General features: G+C 52.0%; 2 protein-coding genes and 1 long non-coding RNA gene across 3 annotated transcripts in view; 1 reads left to right on the plus strand and 2 right to left on the minus strand.

Moving 5' to 3' along the window:
* LOC117011582 (zinc finger protein 391-like) overlaps positions 1 to 25,587 on the minus strand; it is a 59,536-nt gene that overhangs the window by 30,357 nt on the left and 3,592 nt on the right. The window lies entirely within an intron of this gene.
* Positions 6,469 to 8,960, minus strand: LOC117011585. The gene is made up of 3 exons (XR_004421025.1): positions 8,923 to 8,960; positions 7,064 to 7,327; positions 6,469 to 6,549 (listed from the first exon to the last, which is right to left on the minus strand). It is a non-coding gene; the product is annotated as an uncharacterized LOC117011585 (long non-coding RNA).
* LOC117011586 (DNA repair protein RAD51 homolog 3-like) lies at positions 11,127 to 18,398 on the plus strand. Its single transcript, XM_033087003.1, is given in 7 exon segments — positions 11,127 to 11,192; positions 11,195 to 11,246; positions 11,903 to 11,914; positions 11,917 to 12,160; positions 12,380 to 12,546; positions 13,547 to 13,645; positions 18,097 to 18,398. Coding segments are annotated over 7 exon segments (942 nt in total).

Genomic DNA, 25,587 nt, shown 5'->3' on the forward strand with positions numbered 1-25,587 from the left:
CCACCCAAAAAGAGTATCCCACCATCGGTATTCAGCAGCTCTTTTTACTCTTTCCAGGACATGATGAATTTCTTTCACGTTATGGAAAACAGTTATTAAAGTTCTTTGTCCATTTCTTTTAATCTTTTCCAAAATGCCGATCAGGGTTTGTGAAGCAGCAATTGCTTTACCAGAGAGAGGTTTATTCCAATGGGAGTAGGCAATAAATGACAGATCAGTGTGTAATTGGACTGTAGAAGGTGATGGGAAATAACTGGGGTTACAAAAGAAACATCATGTCCTGTAATTTAAGTAAAATTACAAACACAAAGATTTGAATAATTTTCTGTACTCCCTACTAAAACAAAAAACAAAACCCAAAAAACTATTACAAGCAGTTTTTAAGCATGCACACCTATTGCCTAAATATATATATCAGTACTGTTTCAAGGAATTTCGTTTGGATGATTTTCATTCTTCTGTGTCTAAACAAATATCTTGAGCTCTGATTGCGTTACTTTCACAGATAAACTCTCTTTGTTCCCGGACAATGCAAGTTTCCAAATTAACAGTTTGCTACTTCCCACCAATGTGATGGGCCCATTCTCTATGCTCAAAGGATAGAGAACAGCTCCGTGGTGATTCAGCCCTAATGCAATGACAGGGAATATTGAATGCACTGAAGCATTGCGTATCGTCAGTACAAAGGCTGCGCCTGTGTTTGTGCTGGGGTCGTAGGAAAATTTGGCAGGTTCCACCAGGATTGGAATTCTCTTTCAGAGTTAGTGGCACTATCCCAGATTATTCTCCAAATTTCAGCAGAAAAAGTACCTTCCTCGCCTCCTCTTGTAATAGAGGCAGCAACTGATTGCATCCACAATTGAGCCTGGATACGACTAAGAGCTAAAGAAATGTTAGAGCCAGTTTATCCATCAGTATTTCTGAATCCATGCTATTCAAAATTCCCAATCCTGTTCCCACAACACCAGTTATGTCTCTTATTATTCATTACTTAAAAGAATTATTGATTAATTTGCCTTGTTTGAAAAACTATGCCGAATTTAACATTGTTGTTGTTGGTCGGTTTTTCTAATTACCTATGGTCCAATTTCAAAAATTTTCATGTTCAGTACAACCGGTGCTTGGGTGTTAGGTGTTACAACATTAACATCAAGTTATCCCCAGTATTTTGTATTATTTTTACCGCACATGATTTTATGGGAAAAGTTGTACAACAATTAAGTTTAACTAACAACTCTGATTTTGGATTTCACAATATAAAACACGGCTGTGAGATCCTGTGCCATAACTGTACACAGGTTCGATGAGGGATTCAGCAATTAATTCAGCAATTAATCTTCATGTCCTGCGGCATTCTTCTGTGAAAAGTAAACACAACAGAATCTGCCACAAAGAGGCAGGAGGTAAAAAATTATGGAACTATCCAGCATGTAACATGGACTGGAATTCTGTTGGCTGGAAGCCACTCTGTACCTCCTTTAAACACAGCACAAGAGTCAGTGTAGATGCAAACAAGAGAGGCAATCTGTACCTCAGGTTGGAAATCACCCCAAACAGCTCTCAGCACCTCCAAACTACTCCCCTGTCTCTTATCATTCTTTTCTTAAACCAAGAATTTGCTGTTTGGAGGAGAAAGGAGAGGCTACTGTGATTGCTGAGGCAGGTTTGTTTTGGCTGCTAGCCAAGCTCTCAGTTTCTGGAATTGTTGGATGTTTTACAGCTCCTTCTGTCCCTGAGAAGGTGTTACAGCAATGCTCTATCAGGTCATACCACTTCCTAACTGAGGAGCTCCGGGCCACCCCAGCAGGGGGGAGGGTCCCAGTGGTGGTTGTCTTCAATGCCTTCAGTTTCTGAGAAGGTTTTTGAGTTTTCTCTGGGGTAATGTGCTAATTAAGGTTTTCCAAATGGGAGATGATTTTTTGTTCAGTATCCCCCACTACTTCTATTTTGCCTCCTCCCACAGGAAAACCATTAATAAATTGATAAACAGCCACGTTGTCAGGTTTGGGTTTTTCGACTGGCCATGTAGGAGAGTTGAAAGGAAAATGAGTATTAATTATTGTTTCTTGGTCTTGCAAATCCTGTATAACTGGTGTGATCCCTTCTTTGGCACCAGAGGGAAGAGGGCATTGTTTTACATTTACAGGTGATGGCACAGGTGATTTATAGCCAGCAGTGAATTTTATTTCAAGCATAATTTGCAAGCAGGCAGCTTTGTGAAAGTTTTCTATGAGTTGGTCGGGGGTACCAATTAAAGCTACAGGGTCTCCCCTTTCCAAGGGGTTGAGCTCCCCTGCCCAATAAGCTGCGTGCTGAGTTAGGGACCATGAGTTGTGTTTGTCTCCCGTTGTTAAGAAAACCCCATGTCCCCAGTACCCACTAGTTACTTGTTCTGATAATTCAGTAGCAGTGTACAGGATTTCTTTAGTGGTTACTTGTGGGTCAAAATCCTCATCATTGATGCAATTGAATTCTGGTTTAATTATGGGTTTCAAGCTAGGCCAGCAATGTTCCCCACAATTTCTCATCAGAGTTAGTTCTTTTTGAGGATTTATTTGATGAATTTCCTTCTCCTCTGTTTCTATTGGTGAGTTAGTGTGTTTTAATGTTTGGGGATGTTCTAGTCTTAGAGAGGCTCTTAAAAAATTATTTTCATCCCTTAAAACATGATTCTTACTCCTTTCTTCATCTAATTTTTTTTGTAATATTTCCACTAGATTTTGTAAGGAGTCAATAGCAGTTTGTTCCTTGTTAGTTTTTTTAGCTGTTTTTTTGTTTAAGGAGGGTTTCTACAGCAGCAGTGAGACAGGCCCCTAAAACTGAGCAATGGATGGTTTTATTCCTGCCCAATTTAAGTTTTGTATTATGTTGTAGAGAGTTTAGTCTATAAATCACATTTTCTAAATTGAACCAGTTGTTATATGCCCATTCTTCCCCCCCTTTAGATGGTTTGGAATTGTATTTAGCTAGCAAAGCATAAAATGCAGCTTTATCTTCTGTACTATGATTTTCAGTCATTTTATGAGTTAGAGAAGTAGGACTACTATAGGAAAACTAGTAACTTAAATCACACGCACGGCCTTAACTATCCCGGAGAAAAAGAAAAGAAGCAGAAATTACACACACATACAAGTTACGCAGGAAGCACACTTTCCTGAAACAAAGTCAATACAAAACATATAACAACAGGAAAAACTTGCACCACTTAAACCCTCACCCTGAGTGGAATAGTTAGTGCAGCACCCTTCCTGACTTCAAGGAAGGCTCAGAGACAATACAAACACAGCTAAATGCTCACGCTGAGTCGAATAGCCTGCACAGCACCCTTCCTAACTTCACGGAAGGCCAAAATCTGCAGAGCAGAGGCACATGAGGAACTTCCGTGTCCGTGTGCAGCTGGAGTGCACCTGCATGAAGGAGCAGCAGGCTGAGAACATGCTGTGCTGCCTGCACCATCCTGAGGAGAGGCTGAGGAGCAATCAGGATCCCAGCCTCCTAGACACTCTGTCCTATCACAGGCTTTTCTTCCCAGGTCACCCAGGTCATGATCCCACCATGGAGAGAGCTCCTGAATACTCATTTGGAGAGACCGAATTTCCGAGTGCAGCGACCTGCTCCCCAGGTCCTCGATACTTCATTAATTCAGCCATCAGCAAGCCTGGAAAGCATGTGCCACCGACGGCACTGGTGACAGCACGTCCAAAGACCAAGATTGCGGTCACCCCAGGACCCAGTGAGTAGCATTTCTGCAGCCCTTCTTCCAGGCCAGACAAGCACGCCTCACCGCTGCCCTGTGCCACTGAAAGCCCTCTGCTCATGGCCTGAATGGGCTTCAGACAGCTCCAGACAGAAAACAAGCAAGACTGAACACCTCCTCCTGACTTCTCCTCTTTGGCTTGCAGTTGGGTCCCCAGCTTCACTTCTTCTCTCCCCTCCCTCTCTGTCCCAGGTGACTACACCACGGAACCTGCTAACAAACACATCTACCATTCTGCACGGGCAAATAGCATGTTTTCCCGGCCAAAGGACACAAAAGGTTCCCAAACGCCAGGTACGGAACTTGGGGAAACAGACACTCTTACAGCCCGTGTGTCCTCCAGGCTGTATCTGCAGCTGCTTCAACAGGCCTAGAAAATGCCTAGGCAGCAGGACACAGTCTGTGCTCAACAAGCTTCCTGCTCTCCCAGAGCACCAACTTCTCCCATCTCACAGAAGAACTGGCAGCTCTGATTTCACACAGCCAACTGCACATCGCATGCAACAGAAGCCAGAGGCACTGGGATGAGGGGCAGGATACCCTTGCTGCTCCTCACAGCCAGCTTGGCTGGCTGACTCTTTTCCACCCAGGCATTGCACCCTTTCCCACGGGACTGACCTATGCTCTCTACCTATTCCATTTCCAGGTCCTGCTGCCTATACCCTGCCCAGGGTTATGGGACCCCGCACAGCGTCCACCCCTGCTGCACCGTGCTACTCCATGACATGGGAGAGTCAACACCAGAGCTGTTTTCAGGACATGGCAAAGGTGAGCTGTGCTTCTCTGTTCTCTCACAGCAGCAGCAGAAGCTCAGCTGCTCTCCTCAGGGCAGAAGGGCCCCAGTACCTGCCATATCCCCACGTAACACATGCTTCCCTGCACCTGCGGCAAAGGCCAAGAATTCACAGGGCCTCTGGCTCTGCTATTCCCAGTAACACCGACACCTGCAGTCCCTGACTTTTCCACCCCAGCAGCTTTGGCATGGTACAGCGCATTGGTACTAATGGCCCTAATCCCCTTTGTCCTCTGGCTAATCTACCTCTCTTCCCAAGAAGCCCTCCTTCCCAAGGCTCCAGACCTCCCACACCGCTCCTCTGGCCGGCCACCTAAAGCAGCACATACTCGTGGACACCAACCTCACTGCTTCTCTTGCAGACTCCAGGTCCTGCGGCATTTGCCAAAGTGGACCTAGATGTTTACAAGCCCAAAGTTCCCAAGTTCACAATGGGAATTAAAACCAAATCATGCACCTGCTCAACGTGGTGCCTGTGTCACAGTGGCACAGGAGAGATTTGCTGCACCGACTGCTGGATACCGGTGAGAGCATGTGTGTGCTAGCAAAACGTCTCAACCGCTTCATTGTGGGTAACCAGAGGCTGCCTCAGCACATCCGTTTACCCCCAGACATTCAAATTACTCAGTCATACAATCTCTTCCATCACCTGGCTGAGGAACCGGCCGCCCACACCCAGGCAATGTATGAGTACCAGCTTCTGCGAAAATGGTTCAAAAGAATGCTTTGTGTTGAGCAGTGAATGAATGTCCCATGCACAGAACTGTGCTTGTGCTGCTCGCAGCTGGCAGCAGAGACCCACCTTATAGTACAAATTTGGTGCTTTAAGGAGAAGAGGATGTGTGTAAAGGCTCTGACAAAGATCCCACAGCCTCTTCTGCCACCTCAGCAGGTGGAGGGCCATGGCAGGGTTTATTCTACCCCCTTGTATCATTTTATTTTCCAAAAAAGGCACTCAGATCTGCATAAAGCCCAGCTGCAATTTCCCCACTTTTAAGAATGTGTGTGAAGAGAGAACATGCTGTACATGGAGGGCCAGACCTATAGTACTGGCAGAAGTCACATGCTGTGTATGTGGAGTCGTGAACAGACTCCTTGAACTCAACGGAACTGAGTGCTCAACTGGTTCTAATCAGAAACTAAGCCCAGCTGCCCCCAGCCCCTCTGATCACAGAATCACAGAATGGCTTGACTTGGAAGAGTCCTTAGAAATTGCCTTGTTCCAGCCCTGCTGCCAAGGACAGGGACACCTTGCACTAGGCCAGGATGCTCCAAGCCCCACCCAGCTTGGCCTGGAGCACTGCCAGGGACAGGACAGCCACAACTTCTGTGAGCAGCATGGGCAAGGACCTCAGCAGCCTCAGAGGCCAGAATTTCCTGCACATCTGCAGCCTAAGCCCTCCCTGTGACACTGGGAAGCCACTGGCCCTGGCGCTGTCCCTGCAGGCCCTTGCAAACAGCCCCTGTGCAGGGCTGTGCTGGGCCCGGGCAGGGACTGAAAGGCTGCAGGAAAGTGTCCCTGGAGAAGCCTGTCCTATCACAGGCTTTTCTTCCCAGGTCACCCAGGTCATGATCCCACCATGGAGAGAGCTCCTGAATACTCATTTGGAGGGACCGAATGTCCTAGTGCAGCGACCTGCTCACCAGGTCCTCGATACTTCATTGATTCAGCCATCACCAATACTGGAAAGCATGTGCCTCCGACGGCACTGGTGACAGCACGTCCAAAGACCAAGACTGCGGTCACCCCAGGAGCCTTAAACATTATTCAAGGTAACTGCATCAGGCAACAGAGTCAAAAGCAACTCCAGAGGAGATTTTGCCTTCATTTGTACTTACTACCCTGTGGGACTCGAAGCTAGAACTCGTTTCCCTGGCAACACCTTTGCCATCCATTCCAAGGCTTTTCAAATTCAGTCTGAGGGTGTCTCATTCACTCTGCCCTCCTCTGTCCATCCGAGGCAGAACATATCCATTTAGAGGCACCTATGGAATTAAGCTTGAAGTTCAGATCAAAATGGCAGCAGCTGCATGAAGGGACAGGGATCCAGACCTGATTCAGCCAGCGCTCTTGCACTGCTGGTGCTATTTCTGCCGCTACCTCCAGGACAGAAAAGAGCACGTGAGGAAGGCAGACCTAAGCACAACTGTTGGCAACAGACTTTCCTGCCCACTGTGTGAGCACAGCAAAGGGAAAAGTCAACCAGTGACTTATGTTTCAGCCTGCCACCTGTGAGGAGACCCCTACAGTGAGTCCTGCTTATGGAGAGTGAGTGACTCCAGAAACGAAACATTCCCTCATCTAACCCACGAACACACTGAAGTCTGGGCAACATAAGACAATTACATTAAGATTAGGAAATAAGTAGTAAAAATGTTTCCAAAAGCAGCATTCACCTTTAGGTTTGACCTCATTCACTGTCTCCTTCATTCAAAAACCAGATCCTGCAAAAATACCAGTTGTGAGACTATCTGTGTGTAGTTTGCCCAACAACGTAAGGTGTTCGGCTCACCTGGAGTTTATAAGACTTGGATTATTCTTCTCATACAACTGAAGCACCAGCAGTATCTTCTGACCTAAAAGCCAAGATTGAACCCAAAGTTAGTGACCTGTGGAGACAAGAACGAGATGCAGAAGGAAGTGCCTTGGCCAGGCTGACACTCACCTGCGGAGCTCAGCGTGGCCCCGTAGGCTCCCAGCAGCACTGGGAGGTGACTGCTCCCACAGAGAGAGGAGCTGAGCTGCACAGCTGTCAGCACAATGTCCACCAGCGCCTCTGAACAAGCACAGCTTGAGCCCTGCAGCTCTCAGTCACACAGAGCACAAACAAACACCCCCAGACCCACTCCACATGCATGCACACACAGCACTGGCCATTCTACATCAGCATCCGTCTCTAGAGACACCACAGCCCATGTCCCCAGCACACTTCAGGGTGATTATGATGCATTTAATTCAAGGCAACATCTTAAAACAGCACTCCCAAGCTGAACACACACGTCACTCGGCCAGCTGAGGTCCCCACCGTGGAACACACTATTCTGCAGAAGTTTTCCATGTGTACACACCCACTCTCCGGTTAAAAAGGACTGCTGTAGCCTATCTTGCCATAGCTCCACTCCTTCCCCGCCACAAGGGCATCTGGAATGGGCTCAGGAGCTGCACAGGGAAAGGCAGACATCCCAGCAACCTCCCCGAGGACTCGAGAATTCACAGCAAAAGCTTCTAACTCCGCACCCCAGCTGCAGTAAATATGAAAAGGCTCCTGCACTCTGCGTTGCAGCAGGGCTCAGCACTGTAGCTGGCTCGTGAGCCACGGGAACTCTGTCCTGGGGGGTACACAAATTATCCACCTTTGCCCTGCAACTAACTGAGAAACAGAAAATAGAAGTGTTGGAGAAGGAAGACTCGGACACCATATGGTTCATCGATGAGTCTCGTTTATTTTCTTTATTTTCTGCCTAATATAGCACTTCTGATGAGCTTATACATATTGCAAAACCTGAGCTCCTCATAGGCTAAACAGACACATACACACTCTGGCTTTGCAACTTATCTGTTCCTCATTCCTGTAGTTAGCACGTCCTTGTTCAGGCATCCATCCCAAGGGCGCCTTGCCCTCGAGCCTAACTTCTACAAACAATAGCTCTGTTCTTACTTAGGACATTTCCAACAAATCCATGGTGCTATGGCCTTTCTCAGCCAGCCAGGCCTGTATCACACTATCCACATAGAAGTGGTTGGGTTCCTCAAAAGCAAACAGAATGTTCGTAGCACACTCAAGACTCGACTCCAGATTTCTCTGCTCCCAGTATCTGAAAAGGCCTGGGCTTTGACCCCAGTCATGTGCAGGAATATAAAATGCATGTCCAAACTGAAGAGCTCCTAAAGTACCATCCTGAGTGAATGCACTCGTGACACCAAGCTTCTGGAATACTGCAGCTGGCCTCAAAGAATCCATCTTGCAGAATCAACTTGAAATCTCCTGTATCAACCTATTTAAAAACATGTTTAAACATCACAGCACCTAGGTGCACTTCAGTCATTCTACTACACTAACTGCCTCAGAGAAACCAAAAGAATCAATCCAAGACTTCAACTGGCTTAAAAACACCAGAACAACAAACAAACAACAACCCAAACCCAAATAAAAACCCAAACCCACCTTTCCAGTAGTTTTAAAAACAGCATAAAACGAGTGTAACATTTGGATCCAAGCAGAAGTAAAATTTAAATGCCAGTATTCTGGAACTGTTAATAACTCTGCAGGTATTTACATGGGTGGCGTGTTGCTGGATGGAGAGAACACTACACAAAAAAAAAGACAAGATTGGCTGTATTTAGCAGGGGAAGAAGAGAATTTAAAAATACCTCTTGTCTGGATTGTCGTGCCATCTTCTTCTATTGACGTCCTGACGGTTGACAAAAATAGAGTGCTGTGTGACCATCACACGAAGTTTGGAGAGCTTGACTAAGCTCTGACTAAGTGAGGATTCTTTCTTGTATAGTAACTGGATGGCAACGTTCAGAACCTTCAGAAATGTTTCATCTCTGTAAGGGTACCTTTGGGAGAAACATCACAGAGAAGTAAGATCCCAACCCAACCCAAGGAAAGCTGCTTGAAATTAAAAGCTGTTCAAGAAATGAGAACTTGGAAAAGAAAATGAACTTAATAAACCAAACCAAATTAAAATGAAAACACTTACTCGAGTCCTGTCTTCACAAGGCTGCATCAGTCATCTGGGTTCACTTCTTCAACCACACACTGTGTGCAGCAAGTAAAAGCAGATGTTGGGTCACGTTTGGCACACGGAGCTTCTGCAGCGGCTTTTGTTCCAGGGACACACTAAGAATGTGCAAGCCAAACGCTCACGTGGCATGACCGGAGGATAACAGGGGGAAAAAAACCTCTTGGATACAACAATCCTAACTCCTGCTTCAAAGCAAACTGCCAGCCTTTTATTACTCGTGCTTTGTAACGTTGATCAAGGCAGATCACTCTCCTCTAATAACCAACTACACAAACGATCCCTGAAAGTACAGCCTTAACCCAGCCCCCGCCGCCGCGCCCTGGCGTGCCGCACGCACCCCCACAGAGCACACGGCAAGCCCCCAGCACGTGCTCGCACGCTCCCGGCACGAACCGGCGCGGCCCCGCCGAGCCCCTTGGCCACGGGAGCAAGCCCCGAGCCCCCCGGGAGCGGCCGCGCCCCGCGGAACGGGCGCGTGTGGCGGCTGGCGGGACACGCCCCCTTGATTTGCATATTCCTCCCCCGCTGGCCAATCAGACGCTTTCCCGCAGCGAAGCTCCGGCCCTGCCCAGCCCCGCCCCAGGAACCCACGGTTCTGGCTCGGCACAAACGCGCTGAGATCCGCGATCCTAAAACCCAAACAGAACTGCGCCGAGTATTTGGTTTCATGTACAAAATGCCCTGTACCAGTGTGGCTACAAATCTGGTGGTCAAAATGTTTAAGGTGTAAACTGTGTGAAGCGTCCGGCAGTCTGAACTAAAACCCCATTTAAACAGAATATTCCTACAGCTGACTTCCAGAATTTTAGTTTTGCAATGCCTCAATCATGTTCTAATGAGCACTTTGCTAATAAAAGATTAGTTTTCTTTTCAATGAACTTATTTTAAAAATTTTTTTGATTGGAGAACTATTCCCACCTAACAGAAAAGGGCAGTTATAAATCATTTTATTAACGCATTTCACTCAGAAAACTGCATTCTACAAGCAGTATGCTGACTATTCTTTATCAGAAATAAAAGCATACAGGAAAAAGTATATCTTTTCTGCCAGTACTTGTCTAAACTTAGCTTTTACCTTTTTTCAGAAGCTTCTTCACTTTCACATAGTTCTCTTCCCTGACATACTCATGCAGGCGAGCTTCCAGGGAGTCTCCTTTTATACGTCCAAGCTGGACTGGGCATGGAAATGGAGAGGGATGGGATGAGCCATCTTCTTTCCTAAACAGAACTGCGAAAAGGTAGGGAACATCATCAACGTAAAGAACTTATGTGTAACTTCAGAACCTGCAGTAGCTTAAAGTTATGACTGCTCCCTGCAGAAATATGCAGTGATGGAAGGGGTAAAAAGCCTGCAGCCCTCCCTAACAGAGCCCGCTCGGACGGGACATCACAGCACCTGCCAGGAGCAGCGGCCTCTCCGCGGTCACACAGGCGGGACACACCCAGCGGCAATCCCGGTTGGGGAATGGCCGCTCCAGCCCTTTCCCAGAGCCCCTGGACATGCGCGGCCCACGCGGACCCGCTCACCCGCCGCCACAGCGGCCCCGGCACGCAGGAACGGCCCCGAGACGCGAGAACGGCCGCGGCACGCGGGAACCGCCGCGCGCCTGCGCAGCGGCCCCTCCCGCCCAGCTCCCGCCCGCCCGGTTCCGGCCAGGGTGAGGCGGGGGCGGGGCCAGACCGTGAGGGGCGGGCGTGGGGGCGGGGCCTGGAGCCATCGCCGCCTGCTGAACGTGTCCGGAGCGTGTCCGAGACGTGTCCGGGGCGTGTCCGGAGCGTGTCCGGGGCGATCTGAGGCTTGCCCGGTGCCGGTACATCCTGGCCATGCAGCGGGAGCTGGGCACGCTGCCGCTGGCCCCCTCCCTGCGTGCCCGCCACGCCGCCGCTGCCGCTTCCAGACGGCGCAGGAGCTGCTGGACACCGGGCCCTGCGGCCTGAGCAAAGGTACCGGCGGCATTCGGCCCCGCGGGGCCTCCCCGGCATCTTCCGGCTCCTTCCCCCTGCTCCGTCCCGCCTGCAGGAAATGGGCACAATGAATAATAATAATAATAAAAAAGACGGTTCTGGTAAAAGATCGGCTGACACTGATGGATGTAAATGGGATGCAGGAAAATGAAAGTATTCTGTTAGGCTCATCCCTCCTGTTTCCCCAGCTTTGCTGTTTTTTTTTTTACTGTGTGATTTAAACAAAGTAAGTCGGTTTAAAGTTCGAAAACTGCCTTTTTCAAGGAGTGTGTAGTGATAGCTCCCTGTGAGGGTGGGCAGACCCTGGCACAGGGTGCCTAGAGAAGCTGTGGCTGCCCCTGGATCCCTGGAAGTGTCCAGGGCCAGTCTCGATGAAGCTTTGAGCAACCTGGAATAGTGGAAAGTGTCCCTGCCCATGGCAGGGGTGGAACTGGGTGTTCTTTACATTCCCTTCTAATCCAGTTTGGGATTTTGAATATCAGTAGTTTGCTATCTATGACAATAAATGTTTGAAAATCACATCATTAGTGACAGGTAGTCCTGAGAGGGTGAATATGGATCATTTTGTATCATGCTGCAGAATCAGTCACTGCTTATGAAATAAAGGTGGTGTTTTGTGGTTTTTGCTTCTCTAGAAATTGGAATCTCCAGGAAGAGGCGCTGGAAGCGCTGCAGGTGATGAGGGAGGAATGTGACGGCAATGCAGCAAGGCCAACTGGGGGATCAGGTGCCACCAGGAAGTTCACAGCCCTGGAGCTTCTGGAAGAAGAGCAAACCCAGGGTTTCATCATCACCTTCTGCTCAGTACTGGACAACATCCTGGGAGGTGGGGTGCAGCTGACAAAAATCACCGAGATCTGGGGAGCACCCGGTGTTGGCAAAATGCAGCTGTGGTAATTCACTGTCCCCTGATTGTGTGCAGCCCAGATTCACTTTTTGTTTAACTCAGCTTTTTCTTCTTGTCATGACTGCAATCTCTGATTCTTCTCCAGCATTATAAATATAATAATGGCTGTACTGCTCCCTGTCCTGTGTATTCCTCAGCAGGAATATCTGTCCGGGAGTGAGCTGGGACAGCAAAATGCAAATACTGATCTGTGTTTCTGTTTCAGCATGCAGCTGGCAGTGGATGTGCAGATCCTGGAGTGCTTTGGGGGCGTTGCTGGAGAAGCTGTGTTCAGTGACACCGAGGGAAGTTTTATGGTGGACAGAGTGGTGGACATTGCAGCTGCGTGTGTGCAGCACTGCCACCGTATTGCTGAAGCTCAGCAAGAAGAGGGTACGTTGCTAAGTCAGTTCTTTGTGGAGGAGGAAAGGATGGAGTGAAACAAGTCTCTCATAGGCTGCAGTGCTACTTTTGGAATGTTTGCTGACAGCTTTTTATTTCCAGCTGTGTGTATCAAACCCTGAACTAAATCTGTGGAGCAGACTGAGCTGGGCTACTTTGAAAATAATTATTTTTCTACACGGTGATTTTGTGAACATTTTGATCTTGGGGGTTTTAGGTGGTGTGTGGGGTTTTGGTGTTTCCCCTTTCTCCTTTCCTCTTTCCTTCCTTCCAATTTTTTAGCACCTTAATGATGATATTTGCAGCATCTTATTGATCATATTTGCACCTGTTGAGCAAAACCGAGTGTTTTGTTTCTAAACACAGGAACAGGTGGGCAAAGAAAAGAGGAACAGCAAAATTTGATGAGGCAATGTTGCTGCTGAAGGCCTGTAGAGTAAATGAAACCTTAGCTGGAATTCAGCTCGTCCATAAAGTCAATACAGCAGCCAGGCTGCTTTAATAAGAGTTTTATTCTCTAAGTCATCAGTCTCTTGGGGATAAGGACACAACTTTTGTGTTACTCATGGAGAATTTATGCACCAAACCTCTGTTTGAACTGAGGTAAAAAGATGCTGTATTAAATGAGTTACTGCCTGTATATTAAACAAAGGATGATTAATAGTCCCTGATGTGCTCTGGTGGCGTTCTGGCTTGAAAATGATTTGCTGGAGAAGTTCTTGCTTCAGAAATAAATTTTTCATTGTTGGAGGCCTCGCTTGGAGGCTCTGGTGTGTCTGTGTGCAAATGCTGGGATAACATCTGCTCACCACCTTGCTGACTTTCAAGCCACATGGAAAATATGTTTCCACACTCCTTACCTTGCCTGTTCTGTTTCTGGGGCCTTTGCTGTTGCTGTGTGTGGAGGGCAGGGCTTGGTGGGATGATGAGAGTAACAATATGCTCGTACAGACTTCTGACTCATTTACTCATCTGTTTGTTTTGTTCTCAGATCATCAGAAAGCTTTGGAGACTTTCTCTCTGGAAAATATCCTCTCTCACATCTATTACTTCCGTTGTCGTGACTATGGCCTTTTTCCCCCATTGATTGGTAAGCCTGAGAAAAAGCTTTTTCGTGAAAGCATTAATCTCTAAACTCTTATTCAGCTCCTGAGCAGAAGGGAAGATCTTAATTATGAGAAAAAAACAAAGACCAAAAAAAGCACAAATGCTGCAAGGTATTAAGTCAGGAGCTTTATGAAGAGGAGAGCTTTCTTTCCTACTACTGATAGCTAAGCTGGGTGTTCCTAGACATTTCTGCTAAATATATTTAGAAAGGAGGTCAAATGTTAATCTACAAGCAGTTCAACTCAGAAATATCTTGTTTCACAGTAGCATTTTTCACTCATATTCAGTGCAGATGGAAATGTGCTGGTGTGGAATTTGTAGCCATTGTGAAATGTGTTTTGATCTCTGCCTCAGAGCCACTTCTGAAAGCCAAAATCTTTAACCTCAACTCAGATACAGCGGAGCAAGGCCTGGCAAGATGCCCAGAGGGTCTAGGTCTTCATTACAGTGGGATCTCTTTTTTTTTTTTCCCTTCTCTGTGCTCTACTAAATACCAGAGCTAAGTGAGCACGAGGTGTGGGGGAGACCAGGGAGGGCTGGACAGGAAAGAGCAGGTGGACAGGGAAGACTTGGCTGGTTTAAAATGCCATCCATCTTTGGACTGATGGCAGGGACAGACAGAGGAAAAAGCACCCAATAAAGATGTCTGTGCATTGACTTGTGGTCAGGTGTGAGCTGAAACAATGGGACTGAGCCCCTGGAGCAGGAGAAGAATCCAAACTTCTTTTTTTCTTCCCCCCACACCTCCGCACTCCTTGCTTTTGGTTGTGTTATTTTACATTTTGCTGTCAGAAGCAGAAGACTGCTTCAGGGGTCCTTAATATGTTAATAATAATTGACTTCTCCCAAGGCTGGTATTTCAAAGGGACTGATATTTGCTCATAATTATGCCTGAGAGACAGAATATCGCACTTCTGAAGTAGGATTTAGACCTCCTCACCAGACTCCTTCAGCAGTAATTAGACAAATCTCTTCTTCAAGCTGCCTCTGTTTTCAAGACTTGTCTAGTACCTGTCCTTTATTAGGCACCCATACAATTTTTCTACAAATGTGGAAGTACTGCATCAAGATTTCTGTAAAACATGCAGACTGCAGAGGTTATTCCTTGTCTTGGTGTATTTGTTGTGAGAGCCTTGCAAGCATGAAAAAGATGTGATGCATCACAGCAAGAAAGGATGGGGGTGTTTTTAATCATTAAGATTAATTTCATTTCCGCTTGCTGATGGTGGTAGTGTAGGACATAATGATCTGTCATTTTGTGTTCCTCAGGAGAAAGCTCGGGACACGCTGCCACCATCTGTTTAATCCTCCACTGGGACAGCAGTCTATTGCTTTTCTTTGTATTGCTTTCTCCATATCAAAATCGACGATTTGCTTGTTAAAATAAGTCTTTTTCTGTATTAAAATTAATAGTTTACCTGATAAGATTGTAATGAAAATTCGGCTGGTGCAAAAAAGGAGAAAAAAAAAAAGGGGGGCGGGGGGGAATTGTAGTAATATTGGACAAGTCCGGGCTCTGGACATGTTTGAACAAGTCCAGGCCGTGGCTCGGGAAGTGTGCACCGCTTGTGAGCGGCCGGGGCGCACCCCCTGTGAGTGGCCCGGCCGTGGCGGCAGCGCCCCCCCAGCTGCGGGCTCAGTGATGGGGGCGGGTCCCTCTCTGCCTTCGGCTCCGCCCGCGGGGGCGGGATGGAGGTGCCGCCTGCTGAAGGGGCAGGGGCGGCGCCGCCTGTGCCCTCAACGCTGATGTCAGAGCCTTGCCCACCTCTTGAGGTGGGGCGATGGGATCCCGGAGAGCGGTGCCGGCTGCTGCAATGCCCCCAGCGCCGTGTCCCACCCACCCAGAAGCATGGGGTTCATCAGGGCTGCCCCTGGGTCCCTCGCCGTTCCCGGGGCCGTGTCCTGCCTCACCGGCAGCGGACAGTGCCACCGCTCCTGTGCCCGTGACTGAGCCTTTTTCATCTGTGCCTGCCTGCCCAGTGGGCAGAGGCCGCCTTCATCATTTCAGCCCTGTGCTGCCAGCGGTGATGGACAGCACCTCTCCCTCTGGAGCTGTGGTTTTGCTTCAGAGAGCCGGCACGGCAGTGAGCCCACAGCCTCTCCCTGCAGCAGCTTGTGGATGCTTCCTCCATGCTCCACGACAGTGAGACCGAAGAATCATCGTAGTTTCTGGGAAGCAGTGAAGCTTTGGCTGTTGTAGCAGGGTGACTGGGACCTGCTGGAGCGCATGGGGATGCCAAAAGGGGGTGTCCTTCAGGTGGAGGAGAGTGTCCAGGTTGATTCGGCTGAGTTCAGCCCGATCCCTGAGGGACCCCTGCCACCAGCTGGTGGTGCGGGTCCCCAGGGGACCGACGGGGGCTCAGGCCTTTCCTGACTTTAAGGCTGTGCCTGGCTCGGGACAGCCTGACAGGCATGATCCTATTTCCTGGCATATTGCTCGAGACTTACAGGACAAAGTTGCATGATATGGGCTTGCTTCAACACAAGTTATGCAAATTATTAGGGTGTTGAATACAGATTTGCTAGCACCCTATGATGTTAGACACACAGCCCAAGTGCTGTTTCAGCCAGTCTAATTTAGGGGTTTTGAGGACAATTGGAGGCAAATGGCTGAGATGGCTGCTGCAGAAAACGTGGTATGCCCACAGGATGACCCCAGATATGCTGTGGGAAGTGATGCTTTAATGGGTCAGCATCGTTTCTCTAGCCCTGATCTTCTAGCTACCTGGGATCCTTTGATACTTGAACAATGCCAAAAAGTAGGGTTTGTGGTGATTCTAAAGACAAGAGAGGCTGCAGCCCCGAAGCCAAAATATGTGAAAATTACTCAGGGTCCTAGAGAACCATTTTTACAGTTTTTTGAAAAAATGGCAGCAGCCCTGGAAAAGCAAGATGAGGATGATACTTTGAGGCAGCTGTTATGTAAACAGCTGGCCAGAGACAATGCTAATATTGACTGTGAAAAAGTTATACAAGCTCTGCCAGATGACTCCTCATTGACTGACGTGGTGCAGGCATGTGCTAATGTAGGAACCACAGATCATGAGATCTCCACGTTAGCAGCTGCCATGTGGCACCATTAGAAGATGTTGAGGGGTGGCCATCAGAAACAGGGGAAGAATAAGGGCAAGAACAAGCAGAAGGCACAGCAACAAAGGGCTCATATGCCTACGTTTTTGTGTGCCAAGTGCAAAAAGCCAGGTCACTATGGGAACCAGTGCAAGACAAAGAAGCCTGTAGCCGGCCAGGGAAATGGACAGCCAAGCGCTCTGGGGTACAGCGCACAGATACAAGCAGCACCTCAGAACTCAGTGCTGCTGCAGGTTTCCTCAGCCAGCGGGCAGCCAGCACCAGGGGCTCCACCGGGGTGGATGTACACACCGCAGCCACGGTCGTTTTATGTCACAGTATAAGCTTGCTTATACTGCACCAAATATGGAAAAGCACACTGGTGGGACACAGCCCAGCAGGGGAAAAGCTGAGAAAAGTTAGGGGGTTGGTCCGATGGTTCCTGCCTGGCTGCAAGAAGCCAAAATTGGTCAAAATACGACTGGACAGCCAGACTTTGGGCCAATCACAGGAGCTAAAAGAGATACATTTAGGAGGTGATAAAAGGAACTTTTGGAAGAATAAAGAGCTTTTGGTCGAAACAATCGCGGGTGCCTGTTGTCTCTCTCGGGGGCTCAGGCACACAAAGCAACACAGAGGGGTCCTGGGAGAAGGAGTCCCCTCTGTCCTGGCTCAGAATTGTTCACTGCAGGCACCATGTAGGCAAACTTTGGTCTGTCCTCCGGACACAAGGGGATCGTGAAAAAACAGTCCTTCAAATCAATGACCAAAATGTCCCATCCAGCGGGGAGCATGGTGGGCGAGGGCATACCAGGCTGCAACACCTCCATGCTTGGCATTCACTTTTCGGAGGTCCTGTGACAACCTCCATTTCCCCGATTTCTTTGGATAACAAAAACAGAGGTATTCCAGGGACTAATAGAAGGCTCAATGTGTCCCTGCTGCAATTGTTCCTGCACTGAGTGACGAAGGGCGATTAAGGATAACTCCCACCCTTCACTTCAGTGACCACAATTACAAATTTGACCCAATGCGCACCCCCCAGGTAGCCAGAACATCCCGACCCCAGAGGTTGATCGGGGCTGCAGTGATGTAGGGCCGGACAGTAGCTGTTTGCCCTTCAGGATTCCTGACCAGCACAGGCCCTTGACTAACAAAGGTCTGTACTGTACCCGCACTCCTGCAATGGCCTGGCCAAGGGGGGCCATCAGCCATGTGGGAGGCCAGGCAGGGAGAGAAATCACTGTCACATCTGCCCCGGTATCGATCAAACCTCTGAGCTGAATCTGAGGCGGGTTGGCTCCTGGCACTGCCAGGGTGCACACCATTTGAGGGTGTGGATCAGAGATGTTCATGGTCCAATAGACCTGTGGCAGTCCTGTAGATCCAAAACCACCGTCCTTTCCATCTCACTGATCAGCCCTGGGAACACAGGAACGGAAAGGCACGAGCTGAGCGATGCGCGTTCCTGCAGGAATAGTGACAGGAGGAGAAGGGATGGAAACCATAGCACGTATTTGACCTGTGAAATCTGCATCAATGACTCCCGGGTGAACAAAGATTCCCTGGAGAGTGGCACTAGATCGTCCCACGAGCAGTGCACTCAGCCCCTGGCCCAAAGGTCCAAAGGCATCCAGGGGAGCCTTATGCACACCGGCAGAGTCTAGGACGACTGTGGCTGCAGTGTGTACATCCACGCCGGCGGAGCCCCTGGTGCGTGCTGAGTGCTGGCTGAAGAACCCTGTGTCAGCACCGGGGTCTGAGGCACTGCTTGTATCTGCGTGCTGCACCCCAGAGGGCTCGGCTGTCCGTTTCCCTAACCAGCCACAGGCTTCCTTGATTTGCATTGATTGGCATAGTGACCTGGCTTTTTGCACTTAGCACACAAAAAGGCAGGGGCACCTGCCTTCTGCTGATGTGGCTTCTGCTGATACTTGCCCTTAGTCCTCCCTCTCTTCTGCTGACCTCCTTTTTCTGGTGCCGCGTGGCAGCTGCCACCGTGGTGATCTCGTGATCAATAGTTCCCACGTGAGCACATGCCTGCACCGTATCAGTCAGCGAGGGGTCACCTGGCAGAGACTGTATGATTTTCAAGCAATCGACGTTAGCATTGTCTCTGGCCAGCTGTTTACATAACAGCTGTCTCAGAGTATCATCCTTGACGTGCTTTTCCAAGGCTGCTGCTACTTTTTCCACAAACTGTAGAAATGGCTCTCTAGGACCCTGAGTGATCTTAACATATTTTGGCTTTGAGGCTGCAGCTTCAATGGTTTTTACAATCGCTGCAAACCCTATCTTTTGGCACTGGTCCAGGATCAAAGGATCCCAGGTAGCTTGGAGGTCAGGGCTAGAGAAACGGTGCTGGCCCATTAGAGTGTCAGTCCCCACACCATAGCTGGGGTCTTCCTGTGGGCGCACCATGTTCTCGGCAGCTGCCTTGTCAGCCACGTGTCTCCAAGTGTCCTCAAAAACCCAAAATTGGACAGGCTGAAACAGCACCTGAGCTATATGTCTGACGTCATACGGAGATAGCAGATCTGTGTTCAACACCCTAGTAATTTCCATGACTTGAGTAGACCCAAGCCCATATCGTGCTACCTTGTCCTGTAAATCTTGGACAACACTCCGGGAAATAGGGTCATGCCTGTCGGGTTGTCCCGAACCGGGCACAGCCTTAAAAACAGGAAAGGCTTGAGGGCCATCCATGCCCTGGGGATCCACACCACGAGCCAGAGGCAGGGGACCCTCAGGGACGGAGCTGAACTCAGCTGAGTCCACCTGGACAGCCTCTTCCTCCCGAAGGACTCCTCCTGTAGGCATGCCCAGCCGTCCCAGGAGGTCCCAGTCACCGTGCTGCAACGCTCGAAGCCTCACAGCTTCCCAAAAGCTGCGATGATTCTTCGGCCACACTGTGACAGAACACGGGGGGAGGGTCCCGAGATTGCTGCGGGGAGAAACCGCGGGATCAGCGCTGCTTTCCGAAGGAAAACCACGCCTCGGGAGGGGGGGCCGCAATCCATCCCCGCCGGCAGCGCTGGGCTGAGGCGATGAAGGACGCCCCCAGCCCAGGGAAGACGACGCAGCAGCCGTGGACACAGGTGGAAAAACGCTCGGCACGGACACAGGGGCAGCGTCAGTCCCTGCCGTCGGCAAGGCAGGGAGCGAGCCCGGACACGGCGCAGGGTCCGGTGGCATCCCTGCCGGAGCCCACGGTTCCGGGTGGCCGGGACTGGTCGCCAGGGCCAAGGCAGCAGGCGGTGCCACCCCTCCCCCGCGGCGGAGGGATCCCCTCGCCCCACGTCCAGAGGCGGGCCGGGCTCTGCCATCAGCGCTGAGGGGACGGGCGGCACCGCAAAGCCCTGCCCCTGCAGCGAGCTGTGTCTGCCACCCCGCCCTGCGGGCGGAGCCGCGGGCGGAGAGGGAGCCGCCCCCGCGGGCGGCGGAGGGGCACCGCAAAGGCCGCAGCTCTTGAGTCGGGGCTGGGCAGCGGCGAGCCGCCCGGGCCGCCTGGCAGCGGCGCAGCCCGGCCCTCACAGACACGGCGGGACACGCGGGCTCGCTCGCCTGTGACGGCCGGCAGGACAGGGGCGCCGCGGGCACGGCCGCCGCTGCGTGCGGAGCCCCCAAAGCCGCCAGCACGGCAGGCATTGTACTTGCCAGCTGGCTGAGCAGCTCGGCAGGGACAAGCACGGACCGCATGGTCTCTGCAGGCAGAGCAGGGGCAGAGGGGATGGCGGTGCCGGCGGACTGCTGGTTCCCCGTGGACTGCCCCGACTTTGGTGCCGGGGAGGGAAGGGAAACCGCGAGTGACACCGGAGCGAACGGGGGGGCCGGGCAGCCTCGGCTTCCTCCGGGGCACCCGTGCGCTCCAGCTTCGCTGGGGAAGGATAGGTAGGCTTGACGAAATCCCTCGGGGATGGATACACGGGCTTTTCATAATCTTTGGGCGAGGGATATTTTACCCGCGGGGGTTCCGGGAGGGGAGTCAGAGTGCGGGATGTCCCTGAACTGGAAGATTTCCCAGAGACATCAATCACTCCCTTCCTCGCTTTCCTCCCGACTGTCGCCCACAGCCGTGCTCATGACACGATTCATGATTCCCCAAGTAACTATCAGGGGAGAAACCAAAGTGTCCCCGTCCCTCAGAACGTCCCACAAGCAGTCTCCCAGACTTCCCCATGTCTCCTGAGAGAACGCCTCTTTGGGATTGTCCGGGAATCCAGCCTGTTTGGCCCAAGCCAGTAACGTGATTAGATCGTTGTCTGGGATGGGCTTGTCCAGGGTTTCCAGGACACTTTTCCAGATGTCGAGGATAGATTCCTTCTGGCGAGTCAGCTGGCTTCGCATAATTTGAAATTTTTCCATCTAGCCACTAAGCCAGGAGGAAAGGGGAGCAGAAAACAGTACCCTTCTCCGATGCGGAGAGGGAAAAGGAGCGACGAGTCTCGCAGCTTCTCGAGCGATCTCTCGGTGGCTGCCTGGGGCTCTCAGCTCGGCTCCGCTGGGCTCTGCACTGCGGGCTGAGCTCTGCTCAGGCTGTCCCGAAGTCCGCTCGGGTCCGCTCGGCTCAGTTCGGTCCGATCGCGATCCGCAGGTGCAATCTTGGTGGGAAAGCAATGACAGCAACACAGGACTTCTTCGGAGAAGAGAGCTGTTTATTGACGAAAACACAGGACAGTATTTATAATGAGGATCGCAAAGCTCAGGCAGGAGAGAAAATTATTGGACAGAATAGGAAAACTATCTCTGTCATGGACTCGTGGTACTGTTACTCGTAAAACAACAGGTGTTCAATCTATGTTTCTCTTTTCCTGACTGGGAATGTCCGCAGTCCCAGAGCTGCCAAAACAGTCTGGGAAGGTTTTTGTTTCCAAGATAATCTAAAGCTGTGTGCTTGCTACAACCTGAGAGAATCAAGGCTGGAAATTTTCCCAGGCCCTATACAGCTGCCACACCCAATTGTAATAAGGGTAAAACATAGTTTGTTCATCAAACTTAGTATAAGTTTATACTGCAGCCTTAGAAACTTAGTTTCTCTTTACTAACAAAACTCTTTACTAACAAAGCATAGTTTGTTTGCTAATAAAGTAAAAGCTTTAAGTTGCTTAAACTACAGTAATTTCACGACCATAAGGCGCACCGGACTATAAGGTGCGCCCCCAGGAGTCAGCAAAATTCGCAACTTTGTACATCAGATAAGGCGCACCGGAATATAAGGCGCACTTTTTTTTTTGCAGCGAGGCTCCGCCCCCCAGCTCCTCCCACGTGTTTGCTGGCTGAGGCCCCATCTCCATCCGGCTGCCGCGACACCGTGGCCCCGCCTCCACCCGGCAGCCCCGACCCCGCCTCCAGCCAGGAGCCCCGGCCTCGCAGCCTCGCAGGCACCCAGCGGCCTGGGTCCTGCAGGCAGCCAGTGGCCGCAGCCCCGTGGGCACCCAGCAGCCCCGGTCCCGCGGGCACCCGGAAGCCCCGGCCTTGCCTCCACCCAACAGCCCGTGTCCCGTGGCCCTGCGGGCACCTGGAAGCCCCAGTCCCGCAGGCACCCAGCAGCCCCAGTCCCACGGCCCCGCGGGCATCCAGCAGCCTCGGTCCTGTGGCCCCGCAGGCATCTGGAAGCCCCGGTCCCGCAGGCACTCGGAAGCCCCGGTTCTGCAGGCAGCCAGCAGCCCCTGTCCCGTGGCCCCGCAGGCACCCGGAAGCCCCGGTCCCACAGCCCCGGTCGGGCAGGCACCCGGCAGCCCTGGTTCCATGGCCCCGCGGGCACCTAGCAGCCCTGGTCCCGTGGCCCCACAGGCATCTGGAAGCCCCGGTCCCGCAGGCACCCGGAAGACCCGGTCCTGCAGCCCCGCTCAGGCAGGCACCCAGCAGCCCCAGTGTGCGGCCCCGCGGGCACCCAGCAGCCCCAGTCCTGCAGGCACCCAGCAGCCCCGGTCCCGCAGCCCCGCGGGCACCCAGCAGCCTCGGTCCCGTGGCCCCACAGGCATCTGGAAGCCCCGGTCCCGCAGGCACCGGGAAGACCCGGTCCTGCAGCCCTGGTCGGGCAGGCACCCAGCAGCCCCAGTCCTGCAGGCACCCAGCAGCCCCAGTCCTGCAGGCACCCAGCAGCCCCGGTGTGCGGCCCTGTGGGCACCCAGCAGCCCCGCTCAGGCAGGCACCCAGCAGCCCTGGTGTGCGGCCCCGCAGGCACCCAGCAGCCCTGCTCAGGCAGGCACCCAGCAGCCCCGGTGTACGGCCCGGCAGGCACCCAGCAGCCCCGGTCCCATGGCCTCGCGGGCACCAAGCAGCCCCGGTCCCACAGGCACCCAGCAGCCCCTGTCCCGCGGGCACCCAGCAGCCCCGGTGCCGCCGGCACCTGGAAGCCCTGGTCCCGCGGCCCCACGGGCACCCAGCAGCCCCAGTTCTGCAGGCATCCAGCAGCCCCGGTCCCGTGGCCCCGCAGGCACCTGGAAGCCCCGGTCCCGCGGGCACCCAGCAGCCCCAGTCCTGCAGGCACCCAGCAGCTAGCTCCGGTCCCATGGCCCCGTGGGCACCCAGCAGCTCCGGTCCCATGGCTCCGCGGGCACCCAGCAGCCCCGGTCGGGCAGGCACCCAGCAGCCCCAGTTCTGCAGGCATCCAGCAGCCCCGGTCCCGCGGCCCCGCAGGCACCTGGAAGCCCCGGTCCCGCGGGCACCCAGCAGCCCTGGTCTCGTGGCCCCGCAGGCACCTGGAAGCCCCGGTCCCGCGGGCACCCAGCAGCCCTGGTCTCGTGGCCCCGCGGGCATCCAGCAGCCCCGGTCCCACGGCCCCGCAGGCACCTTGAAGCCCCGGTCCCGAAGGCACCCAGGAGCCCCAGCCTCGCCTCCACCCAGCGGCCCCGGTCCCGCAGCCCCGCCTCCAGTCAACAGCCCCGGCCCCGTAGGCAGCCGGCAGTCCTGGCCCCGTGGGCACCCGGCAGTCTCGGCCCTTCGGCCCCACCTCCACCTGGCAGCTGCAGTCCCATGGCCCAGCCTCCACCCAGCAGCCGCGGCCCTGCCGGCTCGCCCCGCGGCTCGCAGCTCTCACTTCCGGGCTTGCAAATTTCCAAACTTTGTCCATCAGATAAGGCGCACCGGACTATAAGGCGCACTTCCGGGTTCGGGGGAAAATTTTAGTCAAAAGGGTGCGCCTTATAGTCATGAAATGACTGTATATAGCTTTAGAAGTTTATTTGTTTTTGCTACTCAGTATAACTAGGGCCCCAAAACCTTATCAAACGGGGAATACATAAGCTTATAGGCCAATTATCTTTAACCATATATGGTAAAGTTGTTTCAAGTTTGCCAGGACAGCAAGACCTGAGACCCCAGCCTCCCCCTTCAAGCACCTGGAAGACTACTGCCTAGCAGATGAGACCACGAATTCGAACAAAGAAGCTGAAAGAGATAACAAATCCAGGAAACGATTCCAGATAAAAAGGGGTGGAAGAAAGGGAGATGTGTGAATTGCTGGAGAAAAACGGAATTGTAACGGGTTTTCTCAGCAACACCCAAATCTGTTGGCTCACTGGTTATTGCCTGCTCTAATTATAATAAATTACCTTTAATTGACTACTACTGATTTGCTTCAAATTTATCACACAATGATCTGTCAAATCTGTTGTCCCCACATGGCCTCTGCCATGTCCCCAATGGCTCAGGGGTCATATCCAGTCCCTTGTCCCCACGTGGACACCATCACATCCCCTTGCAACTCCGTGTCTCCTGGTGGACTCTACCGTGTCCCCAAAAAGCCCCATGCCCCCACAAGGCCTTTGCCGTGTCCCCAAGATCTCAGGTGACGCCTCCACCCTCTTGTCCCTGGCCATCGTGCCCCTCTGCCTGTGGGGTGCCCATCCCTGCCGGGACACCCCAGCCCCACTGTGGCCCCCACTGGGTTCAGTGCTTCCTGCACCACACCCTGGAGCTGGCACGGCCCTGCCGGACCTTCGGCATCCTGCGCCGTGAGGGACATGAAGCTCTTCCACCAGTGACATCAGCTACAGGTCACTGTCACCTCCCTGGGTTGATGGCACCTGCCACAGGCCCTGGCACCCCCTGTGGGGTGCTCATTGTACCCCTGTGGGGACTGTCACCCCCAATGGTTCCTGTCACCTCCCACAGGGCTGTGTCATCCCCTGTGCTTGGATGGAACTGGGCTTGGTAAATAACTGAAGCTCTGTGTAAAAGCTCTTTGTGTTCTTTCACCTATGGCTTGTGCTTGCCTTAGTGCAGACACAACCTCCACATTCAGGGTGGGAATACTTACAGGGTCTCCACCTCTTCATTTAACTGATCCTGAAAGTACTTGCATATCTCTGTCACTGTGTAGGGCACTGTTTGGTAGCAGTGTGTTGACCCTGACCATCATCTCTGGGTTCAGTTTGGTTTAGGGCTACAGACTCTCCATGCTCTCTAAGATTCCCTCTCTCTCATCTCCATCACCAAGCTCTGCCTGAAGCCTCCTCATACAATCGGACTGGGCTGTGAGCAGCCCCTCTGCCTGCAGCTTCTCTTCCTTCTCCTGATCATGCTCAGCAACAACAGCGCCTTCCCCAAAGCCTGCTCTCCCTCTCCAGGGGATTTGAACCCCCTGAACGAGAGACACCCTTCTGTGTGTGGGACCAGGGCTTATCAGCATCATTCAGCCTTAGGAAAACCCCTGGTTCCCAGGACAGTAAGAGATAACTTGGAAAGCTCCTGTCATCCCCAGCAATGCAGACACCTTGCCCTGAGCCAGACCCCCTGGTCTCCTCTCCCAGGCAGCAGAGCCTCTGCCCCCAGGGTTGTGTGGCCCAGGACAGGAGCTTCCTGTGCAGGGGGAGCTCCAGCACAGCAGGGACACATCTCTCCTGATGCATG

Source organism: Catharus ustulatus, unplaced genomic scaffold (assembly GCF_009819885.2).
Source record: "Catharus ustulatus isolate bCatUst1 unplaced genomic scaffold, bCatUst1.pri.v2 scaffold_96_arrow_ctg1, whole genome shotgun sequence".
Classification (NCBI taxonomy): domain Eukaryota; kingdom Metazoa; phylum Chordata; class Aves; order Passeriformes; family Turdidae; genus Catharus; species Catharus ustulatus.